The sequence below is a fragment of the Python bivittatus genome, unplaced genomic scaffold (genome assembly GCF_059951505.1).
Source record: "Python bivittatus isolate LINGU-HERP-01145 unplaced genomic scaffold, Pbiv_v1 ctg000080_np1212, whole genome shotgun sequence".
Lineage (NCBI taxonomy): Eukaryota > Metazoa > Chordata > Lepidosauria > Squamata > Pythonidae > Python > Python bivittatus.
The window spans coordinates 90,794,579-90,807,507 of record NW_028277035.1 but is presented as its reverse complement, the minus strand read 5'-3'; the positions used below and the strand labels follow the sequence as shown (position 1 = coordinate 90,807,507).

The 12,929-nt window shown below is 40.1% G+C and overlaps 1 protein-coding gene across 1 annotated transcript; it reads left to right on the top strand.

Annotated features, from left to right (window-relative positions):
- Positions 1 to 1,210: 1,210 nt before the first annotated feature.
- LOC107326650 (vomeronasal type-2 receptor 26-like) lies at positions 1,211 to 9,398 on the top strand. Its single transcript, XM_015891095.1, has 4 exons — positions 1,211 to 1,492; positions 7,189 to 7,416; positions 7,847 to 7,973; positions 8,488 to 9,398. Exons 1-4 carry the CDS (start codon positions 1,211 to 1,213, stop codon positions 9,396 to 9,398), a joined length of 1,548 nt encoding a protein of 515 aa, XP_015746581.1.
- Positions 9,399 to 12,929: the final 3,531 nt, after the last annotated feature.

The window sequence follows — 12,929 nt, the reverse complement described above, 5'->3', positions numbered from 1 at the left end:
AATCTACCCAGATCACAGGGTATTATTCTGGAAGAGCTATTTCTTTATCTTCCATCAAGAACAGCCAAAGAGAGAACATTATAGTATGCCAAGCTGAAGACTCATGTAGCCATTGGAACTTCCAGCCGTCTAAAATTGGGTAGAGGAGTTACTGTACACTTTTGCTTGCTGGTGAAAGGGAGATTATTATTATTAAGAGCCGTCAAGTCAGTGTTGACTCTTAACAACCAAACAGATTGGTTTTCTCCAGGATGACCTGTCCTTCACCTGTCCTTTAGGGAGGTTAGGAACCCTATTTTAAAAAACAAAAAGAAAAACTGGGGGCAATCCATTTGGTAAGTTTGTGATTCAGTGCATTGAGCAAATTCCAGACATTCAGTCACCAAGTTAAGACTACTGTAGCAACCAGCCAAAATATATATGAAAGAGGACTACATCAGAACCTCTTGAATATAGAGCAATGCCAATGAAACATATAAAGTTTTGTTAGAATATTTCCTTTGAATATTTATACAACCTGTCATCAAATAAATTCTAGATGAGATACTGAACAAAAAAGAGATATATTGAATAGAAACTTGTTTGTACATTTGGGGATGGTTTTTGAAAGTTAATTTTACACAAATGAACCTGGTTGCTAAGATACTTAGTGCAGCTACGTGCTTCTGGATCCTTAATGTAAATGTGTTAATTTTGCTGCAAGTGTATTCCTCTAAGTCATCTTTACAGAAAATAGTGGTTTGTATCAGCTTTAGGGCTTATGATGAGGATCACTTTGAGTCTGATGTAAAAGCATTTCTTCCTGTTATTTGTCTTGGGAGGAACTCCCACTGGCGTCAATGAAACTGGGATCGAATGAGAACATTCAGAAAATGGTATGACCTAGAAAGGCCCTGAAAATAAATTATTGGGAATTTGGTATTGTTTCATTGATCGATGAATGTCTGATCATATTTCCTGCCTTTGAACTTGAGTGAGATTGAGCTTCAGGTAAACTCCTGCCCTTCTTGGCCCTTCATGAGATCAATCAGATTAGTTTCTTTCTTTTCTGATCCAGTATATCAACATTCCACAGAATTAAAAGTGTGGATTTCTACTATCCAGAGTATAGCCATAAGAAAAGGATCCACCTGATTTTATGAACTGAAGATGAGAATGCGAACTGAAGATGAAGGCCTCTTAATATCTCTTATCTTGCAGTATAAAAAGTATGAGCTTCTCCCACGTCCTGCCCTTTTTCTTTGCCATTCATAAGATCAACCAGAATCCAAGGCTCTTACCCAACATCACCCTGGGCTACAACATCTATGAGAACTTTTTCAATGCAAGAATGACATACGAGGCCATGATTGAGTTGCTGTCTACAGGACAGGAGAATATCCCAAACTACAATTGTGGAAGACCAAAAGGTCTATTGGCAGTGCTTGAGGGGACTGATTCTGAGCTGTTTCATCATGTTACAACCATGTTGCGCATCTACAAAATCCCACAGGTATAAATGGACATTGAAGTTAACTCCATTTTGTAAAATCTCCAGATACTCTAGATGGTGGAACTGGTAGGTTTCACAAAATAAAATGAATCAGAGGATTGAGATTAAAGGTCATGTTAAATAGTATTGTTTTCATAATGTAGGCATTTTTTTTTTCTGTCTCTGGCATCAATACTCCAATAATTTTTTAAAATTACACTGGTGTCATGGGCTTCCCCTACTTTGCTACTGAATTGCTGAACTGGAGTCAGACTAAAGGCCTCTACATAATATTTGCATTCCCCTGGCTATCCCTCTTCTGCCTCTTTCTCTGTCTTCCATTCACTCCAGTCACCTGACTTCCCTCCAAGAGAATGGAGGACAGAAAGGATGTCCCCCCTTATTCTAACCACGTGCAAGGAAGCCTCAAGGATTGCTATGGAGGAAAAAGAGGGTAAAGCTTTCTTCAAGAGGGTCTTTCCCCACTTACACCTAAAGACAGTACAGATTTCAGTGACATCTTTTTTCTACTGAGTTCCCATAATGTTCCAACAACCTCAATCCACAAGATACAAATCGCTGAACAGTATATTAGTAGTATTTTGTACTTTGTTCTGACACTGTCCAAGGTGTGTTAAATCTACTGTACTTCACTTCCTGTGACCTTGGGGGGAATGTAGATAACTACATTCAGGGAGGCTGGGTATGGTATGGGTCCCCCTTCCATTAAGGAGGTCCATCTAGTGGAACTGAGAAGAAGGGCCTTCTCTGTGGTGGCTCCCTCCCTGTGAAACATCATCCCCACAGAGATAAAACTGCCCCCCATCTTGATACTCTTCCTCAAGGCCCTGAAGACATGGTTTTGCCAGTGGGCCTGGGGATCCCAGGTTTGTTTGTTTGTTTATCATATTTATATAGCTGCCCATCTCACATAAAAGTGACTCTGGGCAGCATACAACAATTTAAAAAGAATGAATAAAAATCAGTTACAAGTAAAAATAATGACAAAAGCACACAAAACAGGAGGGGACAATATTAATAAGGCAGCCACTGCAAAATCTCCCTGGTCCCCTGGGAGCCCCAGGCCTGATCAGATAGCCAGGTCTTGAGGGACTTGCAGAAGGTTGAGAGGGAGAAGATTCCATAAGGCAGGTGCCATGGCAGAGAAGGCCCGCCTCCTGGGACCTGCCAAATGTAATTGATAGGGAGCCCATCAAATGGTTGGTGCAAATGTGTTGTTGTTGCCAGGGGGTGGAGCAGGGTAGTGGGTTTTGTATTTTGGTTTTTTGTTTCTGTAAGCCACATGGAGTCACCATGAGTGAGTTGGGTGGCCATAATAATTGCTTAAATAAATAAATAAACTATCAATGATTGAGAAGAGAGACAAAACACAGTTCAAGGCTAGGTGTAAAGCAATTCTCTGCAGTGGGAAAAAGGCCTTAGGTTTAAGCACTGATTTTTCTTTCTAAAAGCAGGACAATAACCCAACTTTCTATTTCATTGTAGATCAATTATGGGGTTATCAGTCACACTCCTGAGCATAAACAGCATTTTCCTTTTTTCTACCGGATGATTCCAAAACAAGAGCCTCCTCACTTGGCCATTGTCAAGCTGCTCCTGCATTTCCGATGGATGTGGATCAGCCTCGCTGCTCCGGACAATGAAAGTGGAGAAAATTTCAGAAGAAGCTTTGAACTTGTGGCCATCAACAAAGGCGTTTGTGTGGCCTTCTCAGAAAGCATCCCGGCTCTTGATAAAATGAAAAGAAAGGACTTCCTTCTATATTTTAGCAACAGTGAAGTAAAAATTATTGTTTGTCAGTTGGACTTTCAGGCCACATTAATATTATCAATGCTAATAATAGAAATTGAAAAAGCTAAAAAGGTGTTTGGGAAGAAAGTGTGGATTGCAACAAATTTGCTAGACATATGTGTGAGATTTTTTTATCGAATGATCAATCTGCAGGATAAACATCTTTTGTTATCTTTCTTAACTCTGGCAAACGAAAGGACACAAAATTATGATTTTAACATTTATTTCTCTGACAATGAGAACTTTGGGGAGACAGCATTTCAGTGTTCCTCTTCATGGCCTGTTTTATCTAAGAAAGTCTGGAAAAGATGCAGAGAAACAGAGAAGTGGGAAATGCCACCCCTTGATGTGGTTGCAAGAATCCTGTCTGAAGATGCCGCCAGTATTTCCACTTCAGTCCAGGCTGTGGCCAAGGTCCTCCATGCGGTTTATTCCTCCCACCTGAGTCGGAGGAGAATTAGGGTTGGAGATCATGTCATACCCCAGGTGGTACAGCCATGGCACGTAAGACTTTTCTCTGAATTTCTGCTAATGATCCCCCTTGAATTCCTTTTTTTTAAAATAATGATTTTTATTAGAGTTTTCAAATACAAAGATAAGAAAAATTAACAAAACTAAGGAAATTATAAAGAGTAAAAGAAGAAGAAAGAGAAGTGTAAAGAGCTATAGGAAAGAAAGAAAGAAAGAAAGAAAGAAAGAAAGAAAGAAAGAAAGAAAGAAAGAAAGAAAGAAAGAAAGAGATTCCCCCCTCCCTCTGGACAAGTATAAACAGTTTCAGTAATTTAAGTCTAGTAATTTAAATACTAGAGAATTGAATTTAATTATCTTCTCCCATATCTCATCTCTTATCAGTAATCAAATTGTAAAAAATCATCTTTCAATCTTAATCAGCAAAAGTCCATTTAAAGCCACCAAAAATAATTAATAATAATAATTGACTCCTTGTCATTATCTCTTTCAGGAACAGCCTCAATCATTTCTCTTTGTCTCTTCTTAGGAACAATTTCATTGGTTTAACACATACATTTTCTAAATCCATAATTAAAAGGCTTTCCAAATCACTCTTCTGGTTTATTATTTGTATGTCCCCTTTCATCTGTAAATCCATTTTAGCATCTTTTTCCATTTTCTGATCCACCACATCTTTTTCCAAATCACTTTTGTAATCCAGCATTTTTTTGAACTCCAAATTCAAATTTAAATCAGCCTTAATCTCTGTTTTCTCCAACGAAATATTTTGTTCTTCTATATATCCTCTGCCAGACAGTCTTTTCAGTAATTTCTGCATGCATTGCTCCCAAACCACCTTAAACTCTTCTATAGACAAATAATATTGCTCCATTGTATTGATGGGTCTCTCCCCCTTTAAATGTAACTGGTTGTTCTCTCTGGTTGCCTCAGTCAAATCCCCTCTTGTCATCTGTTTATTGTGCAGACAAGAAAATATTCCCACGGGAAGCTTTCTAACAATTAATTTCAAATCTTCATATCTTCATATATTTTTTTAGTAATCTTTCAACATCCCACAGGAAATATTCTTTCAAGTCCATCTAGCCTCTTAACTTTTCAAACCCTGTTGCTGTTCAAAAGGTAAATCTTTTCTTTTTAGGACTTCAACTTACACCTAACTTCTTTCATCCAAGGTAGAAGGAGATTCTCCTGGTGTAAAAAAACTTGCTCTTCAGAAGGTTCTTAACTTCTAAGTAATCCATAAAAAGCAACTTCCTAAAGTAATTAAGCGGGATGTTTTCCCCTCAGCTCCCAGAACTCTCAAATCCACTGAAAATCACTATTTTGCAATCCCTTCACAGGGAGATTCTGCATGGAGCAAACTTTTGGGTGATCCTTGTCCTCTTCTTTATCCGGTGAGGGGTTCTGAGCAGCTGATCCCTTCAATGGCTACACTTTTTGCCACAGTCCAACTCCGCAAAAGCGGAGCCATCTTCAGTCTGCAATTGCTGTCCCCAGAAGCCCTCCCACTTAAATACTTTAGTATTTGTTAGAAAGGGGCAGGGATGGAAATAGGGTGGGAGACTCCCCCTCAGCAAATGCCCAGGTTTGACTGTTTGTTCTGACCAAATGTGGAGGCTTGAAGAGAAAGAAGGAGAGAGAGATTCTGATGCTAGATCTTCCAAAGTGAACAGCTGTGTTCTGCAATAGTTCTCCCTATTTGCAGAATAAATCAGCACCAGGATGTTAGAGTAATCAACAAGTTTCTTAACCATCCAACATTGGCTTGATTTAGCTTCTAGACCAGGGAATTTTTTCTCACTTCCTGTCCTGCCTCCTTAAGATGGTGTGAAGTCTATGCCCTTTCCAGTGTCTTCAAGGAACAATAAGGCCCGTTGATTTGCTTCAGACTGCAGCTTCCTAATCACTGTGCAGCAACTTTTTCTTAACTATTTGTCCTCTCACTTTGGACTTGATACAAAGATATTTTTCTGGCTTTTTCCCCTCCTTTCAAGGTCAAATTGTAGAGTCTGTAGTCCAGTCTTTTCTCCCAACCCTTCCCATCACCATTTGTTGCTTTCATAAAGTGATGAGGTATTCAGTTGCAGAACCCAGAAAGACCATAGCATAATATATGGTCATGACACTTGCTGCCTCCATTGCATTCATTTTTGTGACCTTGCAAATGACCTGTTGTGTTTCTGCATCCCCAGCATCTGAGAAAGGAAGCAATCACTCTGGTTTAGCCACTTTCCACATTCAGGGGATCACCAGTCAATGGAATGTACATGCTGCAATCATAGCACAGCAGCATGAATGGGCAGGTCTGACTGCAGGACTATCTGTCATCTCTAGTCTCCTCATGTGGACCTTCTTCTACACCCAGGTCTTAGCTGTATCCAAACAAACACCCAGATCAGAACAGAAGAGTTCCTTAGGATGTGTTTCCCCTTCCAAACTGAATCTTTGAAGCCCTGCACATTTTTAATGTGTCTCTACCTTCCAATTATTCCTCCCTTTTTGATATCATCAATTGTCAAAGCATGATTGACCATACTAGAAGGGCATAGTCCATTCCACATTAGAGGGACATGTAGATGTGGCACCACCATTGTGCAGCTCTGTTGGAACATCCTCCATGGCTGCTGTGTCCAACTCTTTAGACAGACAACAAGAGATTGGCAACTAATGATCAGTGACCAATGCAGAGGGAGCATATCCACTTCAGCCTGAAATGGTCAATATCCAACCCCTCCTGGCCACCTCAATTACCCTCCACATTCTGCAGCTCTCACTCACAGCACCATGAGATCCTAATCTTAAAATAGAAGAAGGACATTTACAGTATGCAAAGCTGAAGCAATGCAAAGGTGAAATGATACAAATCAGAAATGTCACCAAGGAAGATGCTGAACCCAAATTTGTCTTTCCTATAGCACCTAGATGGATGGATGTTTCCTTCTAGAAAATGACATGGCTGAAGGCAGGAGGTGGGAGGCAACAATTACACAGTAGAGGGGAGGCAAGAAGATGGCATTCAGAGATGCATCAAAGGAGATAGAAGAATTCAGAACTAGGCTGCTCTGGATTGTCCAAGGTTGAGGTGAAGTTGATGTTGTAGACAAGCCATTTTGAGAGATTTGTGCTTTTGCTGATTACAAGGAGAGATTGGAATTTTAGACCAGTATTAGGGACACAGCCATAGTGAGACAGCCACGTTACATATCATCTGATTGCTGGAGTCAGAATATGTTTGACACTTGAGAGTAGCAATTTCATAAAATAGAGCAGGCCAGAGATCTTTTGATAGACAGAAAGAACATCTGGAGTAAATCCTTAACTAGATTTCTCCCAAATATTGTAGAAAGAGTAACTGAGCTGCAGTAGCCCCATCTGGACTTAGGGATCAAATAAGAACGTAGAAGGTACGAGTGTGATTCTCTGTGTCTTTCTAGCTTCACCTTTTTCTAAGAAACTTCCAGCCTTACAATCTTTCAGTAGGTGATGTCTATTTGGATGAGAATGGAGATCCTGCTGCTGACTTTGTTATCATGGACTGGGCAGTATTTCCCAACAAATCTGCTGCTGGAGTGAAAATTGGGCATATAGAACGAAAGGACTTTTTAGAAGTCAAGCTCTCCATTGATCAGAGTGCCATCATATGGCCGACTTCATTTAACCAGGTAACTGAGGATTCTTATTTGGGGGTTTGGGGGTGGTATCATTTACCTGATCATTCACAGTGCACCAACCTCGCCTCTATGATGGATGGTCTGTGCTGAGGGCACATAGAAGGACTGAAATCATGCTGAGATGAGATTAGTACTGGGAATGTTTCTCCAAAAGATTGTGCTGTTGAAAATGAGTTACTTAAAAAAAAAATCCTCGACTTAGAAAAGACCTTATATTATTGGGTTTTAAGAACTTGATGTAACAGGAATTTAGACATTTGGAAAGAATAGATTCTTTACTGCTTAAGGTCAAGAACCTATGTTAATCAGCTTCTCTTTCTGCTCATTGCAAATCCTTAACTTAGAAAGGAGCCAAGGATTCTAGGAAGACAATGCCAGATCCATGTTTGGTAAGATTTTCTTGGATTTTCTTTCTGTTTAGAAAATGCCTTTTTCAAGATGTACTGAAAGTTGTCTCCCAGGATACACCAAGCTCATGAGAGAGGGGGCACCGGTTTGCTGCTATGACTGCTCTCCATGCATGGAAGGAACAGTCTCCACGCAGGAAGGTAGGTGCTGCAAGAGCAAAGAAGGAGCACCATTCAAATCCAAAGGAGGCCTGAACTTCCTTAGTCCCCAAGGCCAACCAAGCCACTTCAATTCTGCCTTCTGCTGAGGCACCTGAACTGTCACTAACTTACTGAATTATTTCTCTCACAAAATGCCCCAAAAGCTGGACCATTGTGTAGGAGGTGTGTATGGATGTTCTTGAGAGTGGGAACCTGACCTTTGATTAGTAGAACAGGTTTTATAACATAGAGGAGATTTATTTTCAGGAAATAACTTGATAGGGAGAGGCAAAGCTACCTAACTACTTCTTACCAGGAGGAGAGTACTGCTTTGGAACATAGGCAGAAGGAAGTGACCTACCTTACCAATTTTGGGGGGTCAACTTGACAAACAGGGAATATAGAGGAAATCCTTACTGCTCTATGTATACCCAGCTGACCTTGGGTCAGTTTTTCACCAGTTGCTGAATGCTACTGAATCCACTAGCTAAAGAAATAACTGCTTCTTTTTCAGATGCAGCCCATTGTGAGAAGTGCCCAGATGACCAGCATTCCAGTAAGAAACGAGATCAATGTGTCCCCAAGATTATAAGTTTCTTATCTTACCAAGAAACGTTGGGTCTCATCCTGACTCTCTTTGCACTTGGGTTGTCCCTAACCACTGCCATTGTTTTGGGGATCTTCATGAAATACCGAGAAACTCCCATAGTCAAAGCCAACAACCGGGACCTCACCTACATCCTACTGGACTCCCTCTTGCTTTCCTTCTTGACTTCCCTGCTGTTCATAGGTCGCCCCAGGAAAGTGACCTGCCTCCTCCGACAAAGCACCTTCAGTGTTGTTTTCTCAGTTGCCGTATCCTGCTTGCTGGCCAAGACAGTCATGGTGGTGGTGGCCTTTCTGGCCACAAAGCCAGGGAGCAGGATGAGGAAATGGCTGGGGAAGACTCTGGCCAACTCCATCATCTTGTCCTGCTCTGGGGTTCAGGTTGGCATCTGTATCATATGGCTGGGAATCTCTCCCCCATTCCCAGATGCCAATCTGCATTACCACTCAGGACAGATCCTGCTGCAATGCAATGAAGGCTCAGTCACCATGTTCTACACTGCCCTCAGTTACATGGGCTTTCTGGCTGCCATCTGCTTCTTGGTGGCTTTCCTAGCCCGCAAACTGCCAGGGAGCTTCAATGAAGCCAAGTTGATCACCTTCAGCATGTTGGTTTTCTGCAGTGTTTGGGTCTCCTTTGTCCCCACCTACCTGAGCACTAAAGGGAAATACATGGTGGCTGTGCAGATCTTCTCCATCCAGGCCTCCAGCCTGGGCTTACTGGGCTGCATCTTTATCCCCAAATGCTACATCATCATCCTGAAACCTTACCTGAACACCAAGGAGCATCTGATGATGAAAAACAATGAGAGGTCCTGATTTCAGTACCCACATTGGGGAAAGGCCATATTAAAATTCAGAATGTGGGGAATGCTGAATCACCAATATTTCACGCAGAAAAGAAAAACAATCTATGCACTGAGTGTGGGAAAGATTTTGCTAAGAAGTCTATAACTGACATCACCAAAGAATCCATATGGGAGAGAGAAACCACATAAATCCTATCAGTGGAAAATATTTTGTTTACCATTCATCTGTTTGAAACAAGAAAATTCACACTGGGGGACACCTAATAAATGATTTGAGTTTGGTTACTTTCTCAGAAGTCTGATCTTAAAATGTATATGAATATCCATCCTGGGAAGAAACCTTCCATTCTCGCATGGAATGTGAGAAATATTTTGCTTACTACAGGTAGTCCTCGCTTAATGACCACAATAGGGATCAGAAAATTGGTTGTTAAGTAGGGTGGTCATTAAGCAAGATGTTTAATGTTATCAGACCATATTTTACATCCTTCTTTGCAGTGGTCATTAAGTGAATCATTGCAGTTAAATGAATCATGTGGTTCCTCATTGATTTTGCTTACCAGAAGCCAGCTGGGAAGGTTACAAATGGTGATCTTGTGACCCCCAGGATGCTGCAACCATTGTAAATTCAAGCTGGTTGCCAACACTTGGGTCACAATCACATGACTATGGGGGCACTGTAACAGTCAGATCTTCGGGCACCAGTCACAAGTAACTTTTTTAGCACCATCATAACTTGGAACAGTCACTAAACAAATGGTCATTAAGCAAAGTCTACCTGTACTGATTTCAGCTGAAATATCACTAACTTCACACCTGATGACGCCTTTGGAGAAAATCCCAAAGTAAGGACAATTCTTATGCCATCAGTTGACATGGAGGTACCACACTTCCAATATATAGGAAAATAATTATATTTAATAGGGGAAAAAAAATAAAAGTTGAATCAAAATCAGTATGGTTCTTCTTGATTTGGTGTGGAACCACCAACTTGGCTTTTTGCCATCTTTCATACAAACACACCCACCCACACATCCATGCAGAGTCTGCTGTAGTCTAGGACAGGACTAGCAAGGGGACTTATACAGGAGAGGGCAATTCAAGTGTTCCTATAAAAGAAAAATGGGGAGAGGACACAGACAGTAAAAATAAATAAATAAATATACAGGAATGACAGACTAAGGCTTAGCAAAAAATAATAATAATAATAATTGATAGAATATGATACTTAGGAATAGATAACCCTCCCAGGCCCACAAGGATGAGACACACAGTAACCTCGTAGACACTTATAAATGTATAGAAAGAATAAATGTATAGAAAACCCATAGGAAACTCATTGATGATGTGTAGGAACAGCAACTTCTTCAAGGCAGAAGGTTCAGTCACACTGCAGTGACCACCACTGTGACTATTTCAACCCTCCTGGGTACTCTACCATATTGCATTGTAAATAAAGAGCAAAATTTAAGGAGAAAAAAGTGGCTATCCTCTTCTCTGGGGGGAAAAACCCCTTATTTTTGAAATATATATCCTCCCATAGAACCAAGGAAGACAAAGCGTCCCTCTTTGTCTGTGCTCTTTATAGTTCCTGGAAGAAGGCTTATTCTACTGAGTAATTTAGTGACTTAGCAAATTGATTTTCTCCCTCCTTTTAACCAATATAACTGATCCTTCATGTTTTCCAACAGTATTCTCATTCCTGCTGTTATTCAGTCCTTTCATCTTGCTACTGATCATCCTCTTCTTCTACATCCTTCCATATTTCTTACCATCATAGAATGTTGAAGACAGTTAGTTATTCTCCTAATATGACCAAAATATGTTAATCTGGGCCTGATCATTTGTGTTTGAAGTGAGAAATCTGGATTGATTTGTTCAATGATCCAGTTGTTTGTTTCCTTAGCTTTCCATGGTATTCTCAGGGGCCCAGAAGCATCAATATCCTTTCTATCCTCCTTCTTCAAAGTCCAACTTTTCCTTCCATAGAGTGACAACCATTTTAGGAAAGATTCTGATCTTTTTGGACATCTGAATCTCTTTTCCAGGTCCTTCAAGGCCACTCTACCAAGTGCTCGCCTGCGGCATGTTCCTTGCCTGTTGGTTCCTTTGCTGCTGATAGTTGATCATAGAAAGCAAAAGCAAAAGGAAGAAAATGTGGGAAACTGGTCTTAAATTTACATTGGGTCATCATTTAAGAGAGCTTTTATAAAATGATTTCTTGTTGCTATACAACACCAGTTAGGCTGCCAAAAATGTACAAAGAAATACCAAACCAGTGTTGGTAATGTGAAAAGGAAGAGGGGACTTTTTATTATGCCTTGTGGACTTGTGAAAAAGCAAAGAAATTCTGGGTGCAAATTCATACAGTGATGCAAAAGATACTCTGGAATAATATTACAATGAAACTAGAATTATTTCTATTGGGTTTTATGAACAATGAACTAGAAAAGAAATATGGGAAACTAATATTGCATATGGTAACTGCGGCAAGATTATTGTATGCACAAAGATGGAAGAATAGCAAAGCACTGTATACTGTATACTATTGTATATAAACAGGGAGCAAACCTCACACTCCCTCGCACAGATGGTGTTACCTAGTTGGGTAATGAAATGTCTGCAAGCACACAACCAAGCTCAGAGAGTACCCAGGACTCCATAGAATATTAAAATACCCACAGTGGAAGAATGGATTATAAAATTAACAGAACTTGCAGAAATGGCAAAGCTGACCAGTTTGGTCAGGAAAAAAATGACAAAGACCTTTTTGAAAGACTGGAAGCCTTATATGGACTTCTTGTTGGAAGAAGAAAAGACTGAATTGATGATTTATGGGTTTAGGGATTGAAAAGGGTTAAAGAGGAAAGGGAAAATTAAGATAGCAATTACTAGATAGAAAGAAGAGCAGAAGTCATAATTCTATATTTTCTTTCTTTTTTCACTTTTTCACTTCTTTTTCTTCTTTTTAATCTTTTTTCTTTCATATTTTTTCTTTAATTTTCTTTAGTTTTCTATACTTCTATTGTACTGAATTTTTTAAAATAAAAAATAGCAAAAAGCAAAAGCTATTTAGCACTTCAGTATCTTCATTGCCAGTTCTAAAGCTGGTTGCCATAACTGCGCTTATAGGTTTGGTCTTCTTTCTATTTAATCATTGTCCCATTTTTCCTCTGTGCTGTTTGACTGTCATTACTAGATCTCCCAGAATTTTTGCATTTTCAGCAATCATAGTGTCATCAGCATAGCACACCTTGAAGTTTCCTCCTCCAGTGTTTAAATCCAGCATCCCTCATCATATATTCAGCACATAGGGTGAATAAATAAGGAGAGGGGATTATGGGGTCTCTCTGTCCTTTGCAGACCTGGAGGGTGGGATGACCTTCATTCCTTGGGTTATCCTTCTGGGAGTATATACTCCTAGTGTACACTCTCAGACTTCTGTACTCTTCCTCCCAGGAATACCTCGTATCAGGATGAAGCAGAATAGCAGAAGTTGAGTGGGCTGATCCTATCACTTTCTCTTCTGAACCTTCAGTGA